Raw genomic sequence first — 19,032 nt, forward strand, 5'->3', positions numbered from 1 at the left:
TATCCAGAATATATAAAGAACTCAAAAAAAAACCTCAGTGCCAAAAAAAAAAAAACAAATAACCCAATAAATATATAGGCAAAACACTAAACAAATTGTCAAAAGAACAAATGCAAGTGGCCAACAAATATATGAAAAAATGTTCAACACCTGTAGCAATCAGGGATATGAAAATCAAAACTATGCTGAGATTTCATGTCACTCCAGTCAGAATGGCAATTATCAATCACACAAATAATACTAAATGTGAGGATGTTGGGGGAAAGATACATTTTTGATAAGACTGCAAATTAATGAGACCATTCTGGAAAGCAGTGTGGAAATTCCTCAAAAAAACTGAGAATGGAACCACCATATGATCCAGTTATCCCACTCCTTGGTATTTATCCAAAATAACTAAAATCAGCATCCTATAGGGATACAGGGAATTCAGTATTTATAACAGCTCATTTCACAATAGCCAAATTATAGAATAAACCCAGATACACATCAGTAAATGAATGGATCAAGAAAATGTGACATATATACACAATGAAAGTTTACTGAGCAATAAAGACGAATGGAATAATGGCATTTGCCAGTAAATGGATAGAAATGGAGAACAACATACTAAGTGAAATAAGCCAGACTCAGAAAATCAAGGATTGAATGTTTTATCTCATACATTGAAGCTAGAGCAAGATAAGTGAAAGAAGGCTGTGTGGAGAGGAGATTAGATATCTTAAAACTACAGGACAGTTAATTGGAGTAAAAGAGAGGAAGAGGGAGGGAAAAAGGGAAAAGAAAAGAAAAACAGAATGCATTTAACAAAATGATGTTATGTATATATAAATGTGCCAAAGGGAATTTTACCTTTATGTGTAGAAAATGTCAATCAAAAATAAATAATAAAAGAATGAAAAGAAGATGAGTAGAAGAAGGAGAATAGGGAGAGGGAGGAGGGGAGAGAAAGAGGGAGGAATGGGGAGTGAAATAAAATGTCTTGCATAAGGTTTTGTCAAAATGAACCCAAATATTATGTATAATTATAATGTGTAATAGAAAATCATAAGCAAAACATTTTAAAAATCTAAAATAAGTAACTCTAGTGAGTCAATAATAACTGTTTTCAATTATTTGTTTATTGCTTTTTAAGTGCCAGTTCATAGAATCATAATAGTTACCCATAAATATGGGATTGCTAATCTCATTTTATGCGAAAAGGGTTAAGTACTTTATCTAAATTTATGCATCCAGTGAAAAATCTAGGTAGATTTACTCAAAAACTTATGCTCCTCTTAAGTTCTATACTGGACTACCTCCAAGCCAAAAATATAGTTTTAAAGAAGAGATAATAGACTCTTTCTGTTATTATTCACCTAATTCCAGTTTTATCTTCTGCTTATGATCTCATTAATAGTTCTAAGCCATAAAGCTTTTATCATTCAGCATTTTAAAACTTGATCTGGAAAAGTGCATTATCTTGGGACCAGTTACTTTTCAGAAAAATATGTCACTCCCAAATCCAGTATTGATGTATAAATATAAGCCAAAAAGCAAAGCTACCCAATTTCAGCATTACAAGTATTGCATAGTAATAGGCTGCTTCCTAGGGCCAAAATTATACTCTTATAAGAATATATAGGAATGAAAAAAAAAATGTAGTGAAGCAAATTTAAAACATGCTGTGAAGATTTTTCTTCCTGTACATTCTCCTAGTTTTAAATCTTTACCCAGATTTGTATAAGTGAGGAACCCATATCATTTCAAGATACTGGTTCAATTACTTAAACAGTAACCAGCATAACAAAAGCATAAAATAATAGTCTCAGCTAAAACTCCTATCTTGTAAGTGAACCAGTTGGTTAGGGTAATTCTAGCCTATAAATTTGTTCATCAATGGAGGTTCTACCTACCTGCTATTCCTTAGTGTGTTATTCCAAATCTGCATGATTCACTTGCTGCCCAGATGTATAGTATACAATGATTGCTTCTGCTGTACCCAATAAAAACTTTCATTTGGACACCAGCATGTCCAACATGAGGCCACAAAAGTGGGGGCAGCGGCAATTAGAGGAAGGCAAGCAGTGTGCCTGACAAGTTACACCTGTCACTTCTGCTCATATCCTATCTACTGCATTTTATTAAATGGCCCCATTGTGGCAAGAGACATTGAGAAGTATAATCTCTGCATGGCCCTCAACTTATACTTGAGGCCTGCTATTGCTAGAAGGAAGAAGAAATGCATATTGAAGTCCTGGTACAGAATGTGCCTCTGACAATTCAAATATCATTTCATACTTTTCCCCCCACATGTTGAACACTTGCCTCCTTCCACAGATGGCCCAAAGTTCCAACTAACTAGTTAGAGTCCAGGATCTCTGGGTCACATGCAATTTTCTCCATCATTTAGTATGACTTTTTTTTTTAATTTGACTACATTATAATTCAGCAGAATACTATTTTGTCAACCCTATTAAGTCCAGTTGCTTGCCCACGGGTATGATACACAATTGTTGCTTTTGCTACTTATAATAGTAAAACTCCCACTTGGAAAAAGAGCAAGAAAAACAGAGCCATCCCTGATCCATTATTTTCCCTACCCATTCAATCAAGAAAGAAACCCAAAGCCCTCCTAACTTGCATAAAGCAAGTTTCTCAGCTCCTCTGATTGTTTCTGAGTGCTCTGTGGGAATCACTCACCTGTCTAAAATACTGTTGGACACATGTGAATGGGCTGTGCTTGGGGCTAGACAGCTTTCTTACCTTGCTGTTTTCTGGTGCAACTTTGGAGCCCAAGAGTTGCTTTAGGGCTCAAATAATTACAGTGCTTCTGCAGACCAGGCTTGTAGTTTGTTTAGTAATTCAAACATCAACAACAATGCTGCGTTGGTTTCTAGTTATTTTCTTTCAGTGAATTTCTTATGTAAGCAGTCCTACTGCTAAATTTAGTCAGAAATGACTTTTCAATCTGACATCTTTTATTTATTTACTAGGTTCCGAATTCAGTCCATTCCCTTCTCCTTCATCTTAGGGCTGGTTTATTTGAAAAACATTGGCTAAGTACAGAAAATTTGATATTATCATTAGTAGTAGACAGTACTGATTTTAAAAGTGTCTATCTTTACTTGTGGCAAAAGCTTCCCATAGAGTTTTGTCCTCCTCCATCATTGTGAAATCTCCTTTTGGAAGTGACTGACTAGCCAGGGACTTCATTTCTTAGACCTCCCTTGTGTCTGTATAGGACCATGTGGCTAATTCTTTCCAACAGAATATGGAGAAAGTGAGATTATCATGACTTGCCTGTATCTTCTCCATAGTTACCATCCTTTAGGAGCTTGGGTGACCTCGGAAGACAGTGGTCAAAGGCAAAAGCTCTTCTAGCTTTAGACCTCTGTGTAACTACCTGGAGCAGAATCTGTGTCTCCCATGACTAGTAATATCTTGGTCTGTTATATGAATGAAAATTCCTATGCTAAGACACTATGCTAAGAACAGTACTATGCTGAGAATACTTACTGTGCTAATTACTATGCTAACAATATTTGAGATTTATACTTTAAGGCATGTTACATCACTGCTGGGAGCCATTAGCCAAGTAGGTATGACAATTTCCTTGCCAGCGTACCCCATGTTGCAGTGACATTGAATGTACGTGACCTTGCTCAAGGACCAAGACAGATTAGGGTGTTCCCTGTTTTAAGATAATCGTGTTTAGGGCGTTCCCAGTTTAGGTTCCAGGTTTAAGGTTTAAGATTATTCCTGCTGGGAATAGGGCGTATCCTGCTGCCTGAGTTCCCCTTGAGTTCTCACGGGATTCAGACAATATATTTTGGAGATAGAAGCCCAGTGGAGGTGGATTTGGGAAGAGAACGTGGATTTGGGAAGAGAACGTGGATTTCCCCAGAACGTGATTGTAGACGGCTGGTGTGAGTTCGGGAATAAAGAGTTGCTGTTTGAATCTACAAGCTGTGTGGTGGCTCGTGATTGTGTGCCCAGCCAGACTGCGGCATTTGTGCCCAGCCAGACTGCGGCACATCACCAATACTAATAATATATAATCATCTTTCTGTTTTCAGTATTTCCATGATAACTCAAAATATAAATAGGTCAGCTATTTGCTTTTCTAGTTTCTGTGGTGTGTTGGTATGGGGTACTAGTTCATACTTACGAGACTCATCCATACTACTCATCCATACTGAACCTGGATGTGGAAGCCATGGTACAAATTAGGGACTGTGTAGAATCTATTCTCAAATGGGAGTTATTAGATAGTAATACTCAGATTTCTGGAAATTTGTAAGCTATACAATACACATTTGGTGAATTAATTTTTGCTTTATAAAGAGTCCTAGTTGATTATCTTGGCTAGCAATCCAGAGCGTGACTAATATAGGAGATGACTGAGACAAGACTAAAATAATGGTCTACCAATTAGTTCTGGGCAAAAGGATCAGGAGTGATTTTAAAAGGCATTTTCAAGTATATTAAACATGCTACTTTTTATTTTCATGAGATTGCAGATGTGAAGATTGTTCAAGTAGAAACTACATTTGAACTTAATAATTGGAAATGCAATTATCTGTTTTGTGAAGTGGTATTTCTACCAAGAGCATCAATCCTCAATGCACCATCATTTGTTTAATTTTTTCCCAGTCACTACAATGAAAACTGGACAGTTTCCTATTTTCTTTAGATTATATTAAGTGTAAAATGACTCTAAGATTTTCATACCTTCTCAAGAATATACCTCTGTCATGTTTCAGTATTCTGAGTCAATGTATAGGTAAACATCTGCTTAAGTCAGATCAATAGCTGCTACAGTGCATGCTTGATAGCATGTGAAATAGTATACCAGTAGAACTGGTAAGAGACACATCCACAATTTATTTTTGTTCAGAGGAAAAGTGTTCTTATAAGTGAACATCATTGCCTTTAATGATGGTGGTCAGTAATGAGATACCACATTGTAGGCTATTTCTGTTCCTCTGTTCTGCATTCCAAAAAAACTTTCTGGAACACTAACAGGACATCTAAAATGGGCAATACACATTTTGCAGGGATTTGAGAAACTGATTTCATGACATGTACTGTCACTATGTCTGATTATGAAACCGATTATTTCAGGGAATTATGGTATATGGTTATTATTTCTTTTACTATTTGATATTCTATAAAGTTAAGCTTATATAAAAAATGTGCTCCTTAAATTCCACAAGGAGATTTTACATGTCAATCACAGAAGAAATTATATTGTTTAATTTTACCATGATTTATAAATATCTTAATTTAGTCTAATATCAGGATATGACTTAACACAAGATCTCAGAAAGCTTATGTAATATTATTAATATTTTTAAATGTAGCCACCTAAGATTATAACATTTTAATGTTTTTTTGTCTTTAAAGAAAGATAAGTTTTATGAAGTGTAGTACTTCCCTATCAGTTCATTTAATTTAGCAATTATAAAAAAAAAAAAAAATGGTTAGGGACTACTGATGGCCTTCAGGTGCCTGGTGAAGCTCCCCAAGGTGTAGGAATATGGGGGAACTGCAGCACATCAGGAGATGAGCTCTAGAAAACAGGTTTGCACAGCCAGAGACAGCAGAAAAGCAGTGCATGCTACACCTGCCTGTGAGCTTATGAGCCAAAAACATCAAGAAAAGACCCTTGCCTCATTCAGAGTTTGCATCATCATCTATGTACAAAGCTTGAAGATATGCCAGCTGGTAAAAGATAAGTGTACAAAGAACCCAGATCCATTTTTCATAGAACAAGCCCAAAGGGTAACATTTAGAGTTAAGAGGCAATGAATGTATACAAGGCATAATATGCTACTGAAATTAGGTTACAATTTCTTTAAATTTTTAGTTAGTACTAAGATATTAACTTTGGGAGTCAATATTATAGATGAATAGTTGAAAGTGAACTGAGGTGTCTACCAACATGCCTGTTGCTCAATTATAGAGCTGCAAAAGTAAAAGATATTTTGTATCACTGGCACTTAGATTCTGCAAATGCAAATTGAAAGAATAAATTTACAATATCAGTTACATTGACTATGTCAGTAATTGGTTCTTGGGGGAGTGCTATATTTAAACTTACTGTTTCATGTAAATGTGATTAGTCATTTAAAATGAATAAATCATTTTATATTATAGCCACTAATAGGAAAAAAAATTCACAGTCAAGGAGGGATTTAGTTGTATATATTTTAGACATGTCCTAATTGGCCAAATTATATTCATTGGCTAATAAACCTGACTCTCAGTAAAGTTCTCCTTAATTTACATAGTTACACAGTAAAGAAAAGGGTAAAATAGATTGTGGCACATCAATCATATGACTTGAATTTTCCCAAGGGTCCTATGTGTAAATATCTTCAAAGAGAGAGACTTGTTTCCTCATGATAGTATCATCCAATACATTAGCATTTATTTTTCTCTAGTAGGTCTAAGGTGTGTGTGCAAGTTATACCTTATAAAACATTTTAATTAAAGTAAGTGTAGATAAATTAGAATAAGTATAAACTAATTGCATTTAAAAATCAATAAAATTATGCTTAAGTTCTGATTACTGCCAAATGATAGATACTGTGGAACTAAAAAATATACTGATTCCAAACTAGAATTATTGTACATCTTTGAAATATTTTTTTTAAATTATGGAATTATTTTAATTATGGTCTAACCTTTGAATTAGGATTTCAAAATAGTTTGGCTCATTATCAACTATATGATTTTGAAAATTAAAAGGTTATTTTAATTTTTAAAATATTTTATGATAACTGTCTAATAAAATCTTATGTAGACCAAAATGGGATCATATTGAATAAAAATAAAAGGATAAAACAATTGAATCCATAATATTCATTAGTGGCACATAAATTTGCTGTCAAGGTAAATTTTCTGTTTAAAGAGGTGAGGGAAAATGTAAAACCTTTGGATCCTTGATAAGACATATAAGTTAGCACCCTTGATAAGACATAAAGTTTAGCACAAAACCCTTATATCAGGGTTATTTTTGAAATGATGCGAGAAAAGAAAATGGCTTATATTGACTAGTGTGTTGTTTTCTACAATAAAAGAGAAAATACTGAGGGCATAAAAATGATACCTCCTATTCAAACATTGATATAGATAAATGGAAATTATGTCTGTAGTGTTTTCTATGGAGTTTCGTAAGGAGTTTTCTTGGGGGGGGGGTTACACTATTTTTGTAGAGCTTATCTAATATATTGTTGTAATTTTTCCTTTTTTTTTTAAAGCTTCCCCATGGGTTGATAATAGTAGAACTCCAAATAAGATTGATCTTTACGATGTACGCCGAAGACCATGGTAAGGATTTTTTGCTGACCTTAAATGTGAGAAAGACAAAACAGGTTTTGTTAAAAATGTTGGGGAGATGTTTTCATTATTAGGATGAATATTATCTAATTATGTAAAGTTTTCTTAAAAGTAAATATAATCAAAGGTAAGTACAAGTGATGAGTTTATGGAGAAATAAGGCAGATATTGCTGAAATGAAATATCATCTTCATTTCAAATGGACTATCTTCAGATTTATATGCAATCTCAGCTTCAAATCTCTTTGGGCTGGTGGGGATTTCTGTTGAAGGGTTCCCAGTTTGCTTGGGATAGATCTCCAACAGAGATGGCATGGAGTAGGAGATAGTTTGCCTCTGGCAATGAACTAATGAGAACTGGCCCTACAGTAAAAGCTGTCCCTAATTATATTCCTATAACTTAGATTTTATTTTTTTTCCAAAAGGAAGTTTTATTTGTCCCTCGATACAAAAGCAACTAATTCTCCTAATATAAGATGAAAAAAAATATTGATAATCTATAGTTGGACTCATTGGAAAACAACTATCAATTTTGGGTTTTTTATTTTATTTCAATATTTGAAAAAAAGAGTTAATATATAACTATCTTTTTAATGCATTCATATTATATATAGCATAGTGCTTTGTATCTCACCCTTTTAATACCATTACCTTTGAATACACATTCATGATAAGAGATATCATTTTTAAAATTATATATGGTAAACTATTTAAAAAATAAACTATTATTGGATATTTAATTTATTCCAAACATTTGGCTCATGTTTCTAACAGATTCTAAGCAGCATAATGGTTGATTCAATGGACATGTATTTAAGACTTTTAAGTTCCCTTTTAAATGTCCCAGTACCAATTTGCATGAATACCAGACATGTATCATAGTGACCAATGTTAATCCGTGTGTTATTCTTGATAATATTTCTCTGGTGTATCTCTTTGGAGCCATATGTTGTTGAGTGGAAGCAAAGATTACTATAACACATGATTTGGGTTCAGAAATCTTCATTGTTTTGTGGAAGCTAGATTCTAACCATAAGAAGCAGTCAGTATCCTCTTGTTGTCTTCCCATGGAGAAGCCTACCAGGACCAGTGGTGTTAAGATGCGAGGCATTAAGACTGATGTTCTGCATGCATCACCTTATGTCAGATGATAATGCATCAATTAAAAATAAATAAATAAATACAAACAAAAACCAAACCAAGCCAAAAATAAATAAATAAATAAATTTAAAAAAAGGCACTAGGCATGAACTAGATTGGGCTTCCATGGCAACACACACCTACAACTGCCATTTTACCTTCTTATAGGGAAGCAAGCATGGAAGCAGATTATAAACTGACTGCTTCATCAACACAGACATGAATAGGTGGCAACTGTGCTGCAAGTTTTGTGAAAAGTAATGGGAAAGTAACCTGCAGGCTTATGAGAAGCTAGATTTCTAGTCATGGGCAGAGAGACCACAGAAATGACTAGAAAGTCAAATTCCTATTGTAGCCTGGCAGCAGGAGCTTTCAAGGTTTTTGAAATCTCTCTACAATCAATGAACCATCTGTGCAAAACTCTCCTAGAGTCTCTTTAAAATGCAGATTCTGATTCTCTAAGGCTGTGTTTAAATTGGGAATCAACATTTTAAGCTGATTCTTGGAATGATTTTTGAATACTGTAAAGTTTTTGTGAGCCTACTTGAAATTCTTGGTGCTAACATTACCTACTGTGTGATTTCTTAGTTACCTTATTGACCTGTTTAAAAATATATATATTTTTTAAGTTTCTAGACCACCGATCTTTTTTTTTTTTTTACTTTTTATATTTAAAAATAGGATAATCTGTTGTTCATTGGAGTGGTTTAAAAACATGTGGTCAACAATTGCAGCTCAAAATGGCTGCTTTTTCCTGTAGAAAATGTCCTTCTGGGAGGTGATTTCATTCACTGTTAGTATTAAAAATCTGTCTCTTGTTCTTTTGTTATAAATATCTGGAAAATATGCTTTAATTATCATGCCTTTGGCATCTCTAATGTCAGGTTAACCGTAACCTTTTCAAGCTGCCATTGTAGAATGTGAAAAAAGGCCATTGTCTACTGAGATTGTATGGAATTAGGTCTTTGCTTGGAAAATGCCAATATCAGAGATTTGTTAAAATCAAGACAATTAATATCTACGCTTGTTATGTTGCAGAGAGGAAAAAAATTATGTGCCATTTGTTTCAGGTATATCCAAGGAGCTGCATCTCCTAAGGACATGCTTATTCTGGTTGATGTGTGAGTATTTAATTATTACATATTTTTATGCTGAGCATTTGAGAGAATTTGTAGGTAAGAGGAATATGTTGGAACTATATGACAGTTTGAAGAAAAAAAAAAAAAAAGAAGCCACAATAAAAAAATCAGCAAAGATTAATTTATTGAAAATGAGAAGACTTTCATGTTTATTTGCAGAAAGTGGGAAATTATGGCATGGCTCTAAAGTCTGCATTTTTTTAAAAAAAATTACTTATTTGTTTCTAATTATTGATTTATATTTTGAGCAATATTTAAGTACAGAATTGCTGAAACTAAGCAGTTCTTCCTACCAAAAAAAAAAAAAGATTCATTTAACACTTGAGTCATTAATGACTCAATTAAATTTTAGGGGGCCTGGGAAGGTGGCCCTGAGTCCTGAGTTCTATTCCAGTACCACCAAAAAAAAAAAAAAAAAGAAGAAGAAAAGTGAGTTAAGTTTTAGAAATCTGGTCATAAAATAGATGAATAGATGAATGTTAACTATTTTATTAAATGTTAGTACTGTGACTTTTTCAAGGGACATGATGATATATAAGAAAATTTCCAAGAGTTTATATACTGTTCATTTTATTTATTTGTTACATTATTTCAAGCTAAGATACTGATGAGTGTCCGTGATGTTGAAGTAAGAGTTAGTCACTTAAAGTTGATCCCTGAAAATAAGGGAGGTCACAGAGGATCATGGAAAATATAGAGACAGAGACAAGAAAAATGAAGATTAAGTTGTAGAGGATATCTACTTTAGAGTGACAAACAAGGCATTCTCTCCACAAATCTATACAGTGGTTTTGTGGCTTTATAATTATTGGCTCAATAAAGTCAAACAATGGGCTTCCAGGACAGTGACTGTGTCTATAACCTCTGTAGCTCTCTCTGCTAAATTGGCTCTCAGGGCTAGTATTTGATACATATGCCTTGAATGAGCAAATAGGCCTTGAGTATCCATGTATTTTATAAATTGTCTCTTGCAGATAATTTTGGCAGTTTCATTTAGACATATGTATTGATATTGGTAGAAGATGAAACAAGGTTTCTCATTTTCATTCTATCAAAAAATCTCTTCTACAGATTTTTTAGAGACATTTCTTATTTGAATATTATATAAATGATCCAGGTTTAATGCATAAGTTGTCTTTCCTTATGATGCTGTTGATGAAATAACTGATGAGTAACTCATGCAGACTCACTTGTCTGTCTCCAGGAGTGGAAGTGTCAGTGGATTGACTCTTAAACTAATCCGAACGTCTGTCTCCGAAATGTTGGAAACTCTCTCAGATGATGATTTTGTGAATGTAGCTTCAGTAAGTATAAGATGACCACACTTTCCTGAATTATATCTGCATTTTCTATTTCCCTTTGACTTTGGATATGTCATATTTTTATCTTAGACAGGCTGAGGTATGTGATACTGTTCAAAGATTATCTTACTGCACTATCCTACCATTTTTACTGATTCTTTTATACTTCCATACCAGGATTCTTTCTGAGTTTCTAAGGGTTTATCTCTGATATGATAACTGAAATAATGAATATGAATGAAAAGCATTCCTCATATTCTTCACTCAGCAGTGCTTGGATAGGTAATGAGTATCCCCTCACTCCTCAATGCCTTTGGGACTCCTGGGAAGTAATGTCTTGGCAGTATGATTAGGGGGTGATTTTCCATTCATTATAATGCTCATTTTCATCCTGGACAAATAACCATAATGCATTATAGTTTATAGTTTTAAAATACGTTTTTTTCTTTATAACTCAAGAACAAATAGACAAATAAATGTGCCCAGAACCATTTTAGACCTTCATCACTAGAAATTATTGAACTCTGAAGCAGATGAAATTAAAAAAACAGGATGTTATTACACCTTATTTTAATTCATTGAATTTAAGCAAAATAATTCTTAGCCATTTTCTTTTGGATAGTTCATGTTTGTAGTCTTAGAGATGGATATAGGAGGAGGAATCTCTGGTGAGGCTATTTTTTTTGAACATATGAGAATGGATCTGCCTCTGAAATCATTTGGGAGGAACAGGATAAAGAAGCAATTTATTTTCTCTCCTTCCTGGAAGGGTGCCACTGGAGGTGGTGGGAGGCAGGAGACCTGGTATAATCCCTTGTCAACTGAAGCTCCACATAACTAAATGAAGGCTACACTAAGAGGAAGAGAATTTAATCCCTAAAATGCTTTTAATGGGATACTCCTGGCCAAGGGCAGCAAGAGTTAGTAGAACCCAATATTTATGGTGCACAATTCCCTGAAATGTCCACAGGTGCCATAATTTTCTGGGGAATAAATTGGAGATATGTTGCTATTTAAATAATTTCACAAGGAACCCTGGGAAATTCTCTTCGAGAATTCATGTAGGCAGAGAGATATACATCTGACACAGGAAATAAAAGGCTGGGGATATAGTCATCATCCATATCCAGAACTCTCATGCCCGCTTCATGACATCCTTTGGTTTTCACGTGGCCTTGATGTTACTTAGTAAAGCTTGATGCTGCATAAGACCTCTGATTCATCTCAGTCTGATTTTACAGATTACTTATTTCAACAAAATGCAAACAAGTAAAATGTAATAATTGACCTCTCAAATAAGGTGATCAGAAAAGATACTTATTTAGCTTTATTTGCATATAAACATATTAATCATGAAGGCATTGCCTTGAATGTTAAGAAAAGATTATCTTTGTCATAACAAAAGACAAAGGCTTAAATATCTTATATAGGGCAGCTTGACATATTTACTGAAATTTATGTAACACTAATAGATATGAAATATGACTACTGTTTCCAGATCTGAGCCTCAGTCATGGACTTAAGTATTACTAGTTTATTTGGGAGAAAGTCACAGAAAGAACTACTAATTAAGAGAGTTGGGAGTTAGGCCAGTGAAGGGAGAAAGCCAATTAAAGAATGTAAATTTAATTTTAGGAAACTAAATTCCCCTTAGAAATTCAGGAAAACCAAGAGTTTGTTCACTTTAGTGTCATCCTATCAAAATCCCAAGGAGCTGTGGTGTTAGGCAGCAGCCTTCCATATGACGGGGAGGACAGATTCTGGCCACAAGAGGCCATGCTGAAACCAAAGACTGCCTATGCTAGAAGCTAGGAGATGGCCAGTGTCCACTTTGTCCAGTCAGTGATTCTTAAAGGTGTAGACTGGTTACAATTTTAAAAAAACAGACCAGCACAGTATACCAGGGTGGCATACTCTGAACCAAGGTCATAATTTACTTCATCGTTTCTCCAATCATTTTCCTGTAACCTTATTCAACTCTTTTTACTTGTAGCTTCCTTGGTGGCATGGCTCACATGTTTTGTCCCCCCACCCCACCCCAGAGACCTATGAATTCATGATTTCTGTGCCCAATCAGTAGTTTCTGCAATTTTCCATTTTTAGTTATTACCATTCAAATAGAAATTGAACTCATTCACTGAGTTTCATTCATGGTCCTTCCTGCACATAGTATATAGTAACAACTCCCATGATAATCACCATTTTTTGTTTGGTTGTTTGGGGTGTTTGTTTCATGTTGGTACAATGCCATGAGAAGCCTACAACATCCATATGGTAACTGTAGATTTTTATATGGTGAAATCATTACTGACCCTGGCAAAAGCCCATGTCCCACGCCCATACATACAATTGAAAAGGAGAACACATATTTCAGCAAAGTTGGAGGGACAGAAAGAATTAATTTCTCAAAGGATCTCTTTGAGTTATAGTGACAGGGGATAGTCCTATTCCCTGCCATGGTTTTCATACATATGCATTTGATTTTTGGGAGGCAAAACTATGGAAAAGGGGAAATATAGTTTATACCCTTTGTCAGTTTTCATGATGTGTAAATACACAATGGCCAATTTCAAGCTACCACTGTGAGGTCAACTGGCCTTAAAAATTTCTGAAAATTTAGCCATCATTTTCATGGGATGTTCCAAGCTGGTATAGCATATAACATCATGGTTCATAGAACCACAATTAAAAATTACGTCACTTCTAGAAAGACAGCATCACAAATTGAATTGTCATCTCCAAGATGGAACCTGTTTTACCAGGCTAGCAATTTCTAGTGACATACATATGTTAGGCTTTGGATTGTTTTGTCATCTATTATTGAACTTCCTTTACCATAAAATGGTTTGATTCATTTTAGAAGATGTTATAAAAGACACCATGATTATAAATCAAGTAGTATATGAATCCAAGGAATAGTGATATTAGAGGAGCCACTATGAAAATGCAAGAATCCCATTGTAGGAATATGTGCCAACAAGAAAAATTAATTTTTCCCCTACTCTGGGGAAGTAACAAGTGATGTAATAATCTTTCCCTGAATTTGCTGATTGTATTATTTGAGAAGAGTCATATTCAGAACATGGAATTTGACTATTCCCATTGGGTTGGTCACTTTACCAGTGGCAGTAGCTATAACAAAATAGGTGAAAATGAGTCCATGCCTATCCTCTCTTACTATTAATATTTTTTCTCCATTCTGGGGCCAATTTTTCAAGTACCCCAGTTACCACATACAGAGCTGGTTGACCTCTAGTGTACAAATCATCTTATCTACACAATTATTCAGTACCTCCTCTATGATGAGTGCCCTCTAGCAAATATTGATGTAACACAATGAGATTCACACTTTATGCTTTTTCCTATAAGTAAGGGGACTAATTAGGTCTGCCTATCTTAGAGAGGATAGGGGAATCCAGAAATTCAGTGTTTTCCAGTATATCTATTGAATTAGTCTTAGGGTTCCATTCTTTGCTTAATTGTACCCTAAATATTTTTTCAGTGTCCCCCAAACTGCTTATATCATCACTGCTGTGTGTGTGTGTGTGTGTGTGTGTGTGTGTGTGTTACTGGGGATTGAACCCAGAGCTTTGTGCATGCAAGGCAAGCACTCTACCAACTGAGATATATACCCAGCCCCATAACCCTGACTTTTGCATAGAAATCTGCCAAGCCTATGAATATAGCCTCTTTTATAATTCCAATTCTAAAAAGCCAATGCTGAGCCTAATTTCTAGCTCATGTTTACCTTCCCACAGCTGAAATGAGAATCTCTTTATTAGCTGATATTGAAGTATTGTGGGTTTCTTACTTTGCTCTTCATTCATAGTTCACTGAACTCAGGCTGTCATTTTCTTTAGGGAAATTTAACAACCAGCTCTTAGCTTTATGAATACTATGGTCCCCATATCTCTCAGAAGCTATGTGCATCCCCTTCAATCTACATTCAGTTCAGAACACCATAGATGGAAATCTTAGTGATTGTAATGTATCTGAGGTGTTATCCTGGCTCCAGTTATGACTGGTACATCCAGTTACTAAGGAAGTTTTTGTTGGCATATGGCTTGTGCAAGGTTTAATTCTAGAATCCCACCTGAAGATCTGTTTACCAATACCACTGCTTGTGTCAACTTTGATTGGGTTTTCCTGGAAATAGGCACTGAATCAAGTATTCAACTTCAAATGCTTTCTTGGAAAGTGACTCCAGGAAAGAGAGAGAAATGTGGTTATTAAAACAAAGGAAAGAATGAAGAAATGATGCATTATCAAATAGGTTATCTTCCTGAGTAAGTGGAGTTTCCTCCCCTGGACAATTCTGGGAACTCCACTTACTTACATTACAAGAATGAAAGTTGTCCTTTCTAAGAGAAAATGTGCTGGAGTATACAAAAATAATGACGGCTCCCAAGGTAGAGAGTTCCCTGGCATTTTATAGCCCACCATATGCAATGGCAGAGGATTGCCTAAAGGCTTAAGCAGTTAAAAGTTAGCATTGTGTGAATGGAATTATGAATGGGACATCAATGGTATATGTCATAGAAAATGAGCAATGCTATTAATAAATATGTCTTAAAAGAATTTCTGATTAAGTGATCTTTGAATGAGTTTTATACTTTCAACATTTGGCCAAGAGTTAATAGTTCTTTTTTAGTTAAAGTAATTGGATGGGATTTGATATTGGGATTATTAATGCTTGACAAATTTTAAAGACCATTGATTTTCTTAAAAGTATTATGGTCCTGACAGTTCTTTGTAGGTTTTAACTTGGGTATCCTCACTTGGTGTGGCTTGAAAATGTAAGCAAAAAGCAACTGGGCAAATAAAGAACAGGGGATGCTTTTGATCAGGAAATAATGCATCTTGATAACTCACTGTAAGAATTGTGAAAGTATCTCAAGAAGACATTCAAAAATAGGAAAGAAGAGTGATGTTGAAATGTACACAATTGTGGAAATGGTAAGAAGAATATTACAGGAAACCTCTAGGAAGTTGAGGTCAGTGATTTCTCCTTTGACTCCCAGAGAAATTTATTACTGGTCTTAGTTCCTACCTCCTCCTCAGGCTTGCTTAGTTTTGGTTATTTTCTTAAAAGTTGTACACGGCTCTTATTTACCATAAGGAAATATATTTTTTTGTTTGATTGTTTTTAAAATTTTTTTGTTTGATTGACTTTTTGGTCAACTATACTCTGAAATTTTTATTTTTCATGTACTTTGTTTAATTTTATTATTTTGCAATAATCATTAGTACATTTTCAAGATTGGAAACTCAACTAAATTATTTTAAATGATCATATTTTTCCAGACATGGATTTGCCATTCAGACAATCAGTACAAATAAAATCCATAATAGATGTGCATTCATTGTTTATCTTATTTGTGAATTAATCTTCAGTTTAATCTTAGATGATGGATAATTATAAGAATATGATTCTGCTCATGTGGCCGAAATTATTCCATTTTCTTCCTGGTCTTTCAGAAAAACCTTATGAGGTAAAGGAAAATACTAAATTTTATGGATAAAGGAACAGATTTCTAGTAACTTTTCCAAGGAAGAAGACAGAATTGGAGTATAGCCATTTCCATGTATGAGTATGGATTTAACAAACTTCTGAAACTGACTCTTCAAGAAAAATATAAAATGTATTTTCTGATTTTATAGTTACAGCCAATAATTATACACTAAAATAAATTGTAAACTAAGATCCAAATAGCTGGCTTAGAAAAGCAAAGAGAAATATACTTTTAAAAATATAAACTTAAACTTATTCCATTTTGAAGAAAGATGATATTTGTGTTTACATAGAGGAATTCTTTATGGAAATTTGCTGTAAGTTGGCTTGAAAAAGCTTATATGAATTGGATTATTCTTATACTTGCAGATAAACACATAAATACTGTATCTAAATTATATATTTTTCCTAGGTTGTATATCTTTATTTTATATATTTATTTACTTTACCCTTCATCTTTTGCTCCTATCAAACTTAGTATATTTTCATTTACAATGATACAATATCTAGTGTCAGCCACATTAATTTCATAATTTATAAAAAACTCCTTACTTTATTGGCTTTACTTTGGATACAAATTATCTGAGATGAATGCATTTAAAGACAATTGATTTTTGTGTAGTATTTTTCGAACAGAAAAGAAAATTTATGTTTTTGGTTTCAACAGATAAGCCCTTCTCATTTCATACAAACTTAATACTTTAATAACATGGCAATTCTTCAAGGAAAAAAACTTTAAAATATATTTATATGTCATGTAGTATTTGTGTGTGCGTACATATATTTGTCTATGTATTTTTTTTCCCTGATTTTCTTTCTTAAATTGTTTGAAAGACTAGGAAAGAAAAGCAATAGTGTAAATTTAGCCTGTCTAACTTCAGAGATGAATGGTAACAAGGCAATGGGTATACTGAAGCATTCATGTACTATCTACCAAAAACATGTCAGTCATCTTTCCCAGGGTTGCCTGGAACCACCAAATGGAAAAATCAAGCAGCCTCTCATTGTAATCTTTGTGTGTCTAAGATTTTCTTTTGTTAAGTAATTTTTATGCCTAAATCACATATAAGATGTCAGAACTAATGCTGCATCACTTTCGAGTGTTTCAGCTATCTCCAGGGCTGTTGTTTGTTGCAGAAAAGAAGCCTGCTGTTAGGCAAAGCCTAAATGCAAGTGTACTGGAGCTGTTTTCCCACTAATCCAGTTATATGCTTTGTTGGGAGAAGGAGTAGATGCTAGGAGCTGCCATCTGATCACAGTGTGTTCTGATTTACAGGCAAAAATTTAGATGTTGTTAGAGGAAGTTGAGTTTGTCTATGAAAGTGAGGAGTCAGACATTTTTCAGGTAAAATCCTGCAAGCCAGTGGAGAAAGAAAGGGAAATGTAAGCTGATTGTAGACAAGATGTTAAAGGGTAACTACCAGAGATCTTCTGTTTTCAGTCCAAACCTAGGCTTTCTCACTTAAGAACTGGATAGCAACCTTGTGACTGTGTTAAAGGACTCCATATCAGTTTTCTTCTTGGAAGCTTTTCTCATTCATGTTCATTATAAAATGCTGTCTTTGGTTTCTTACCAGAATATAATAAGCAAAATATAATTTCTAATAATATCTTCGCAATTGTTATAAAAGACAACTTTTAAAAAAGGAAGTTCTACCTTTTTTCCCATATTATAGTCACTAAATTATCCTACAAGTAACAGTCTATAAAGGCAGATGTAAAATGAGGAGTGACAGAAGTGGCCACTTTAGAGACTGTGATGGGAAGGTGAGCCCCAGGCCAATTGGAGTCTTTCCCTCACAGATAACGTCTAAAAGACGGAGTTTCCTTGACAACAGCACTCTGTGTAAAACATATCTATGCTAATGTTCTCAAATACACACAAATAACTTTGGTAAAGATTGTAGAATCTTCAGATTAATTTTGCATAGTATTGGATCAGGGAAGCGCAGTACTTGTTGGTTTATGTTGGATAAACAGCAACATGATGAAATGATCCCACACCACTTCATACCTGGATCGACTCTACTGTTAAGGCTCACTGCTGGTTCCAGGACTCACTCCTCTCAGACATTCCTGACTATCAGACCTATGAGTAGCATTGCATAGGGATAATGCACAATCTCTGAAAACACTTGTTAGGTATCCTCCTGTAAGGCACCTAAATATAATAAATCTCAACTTTCCTTTTTCATAAAATGAACAGAATCATGTTGCCAAAAATGTCATTGAGCATTGAAGTATAACATGTAAAGGGCTTATCCATTATAATCATTGTTATGATTATTTATAATCATAATTATTATTTTTTGTTATCATCTTCCTATTTTTTTTTTTTGGTACCCGGGATCTAACTCAGGGACACTCGTCCACTGAACCACATGCCCAGCACTATTTTGTATTTTATTTAGAGACAAGATCTCACTGAGTTACTTAGTGCTTGGCTGTTGCTGAGGCTGGCTTTGAACTCTCGATCCTCTTCTCTCAGCTGCTTCTCTCATACCTCCAGATCCGCTGGTATTACAGGCATGGGCCACCATGCCCGGCTTCTACACTTTTCTACCAACTATTGTGAGATGATTCTTTATGAATCTGTCATATTTCTTCAAGTCTAA

At 34.4% G+C, this 19,032-nt stretch overlaps 1 protein-coding gene across 14 annotated transcripts in view; it reads left to right on the top strand.

The window, feature by feature from the left end:
- The window catches only part of Cacna2d1 (calcium voltage-gated channel auxiliary subunit alpha2delta 1), a 467,177-nt gene that overhangs the window by 345,897 nt on the left and 102,248 nt on the right, over positions 1-19,032 (top strand). For all 14 annotated transcript variants that reach the window (XM_058585488.1, XM_046464140.2, XM_046464143.2 and 11 more), the window contains exons 8-10: positions 7,248-7,317; positions 9,536-9,586; positions 10,809-10,908. In XM_058585488.1, coding sequence (XP_058441471.1) covers positions 7,248-7,317; positions 9,536-9,586; positions 10,809-10,908 — 221 coding nt within the window. The remainder of the gene's footprint in view (positions 1-7,247; positions 7,318-9,535; positions 9,587-10,808; positions 10,909-19,032) is intronic.

The sequence above is a fragment of the Marmota monax genome, unplaced genomic scaffold, assembly GCF_021218885.2.
Source record: "Marmota monax isolate L192 unplaced genomic scaffold, Marmota_monax_Labrador192_F-V1.1 WCK01_AAM20220418_F8-fsc00065, whole genome shotgun sequence".
Classification (NCBI taxonomy): domain Eukaryota; kingdom Metazoa; phylum Chordata; class Mammalia; order Rodentia; family Sciuridae; genus Marmota; species Marmota monax.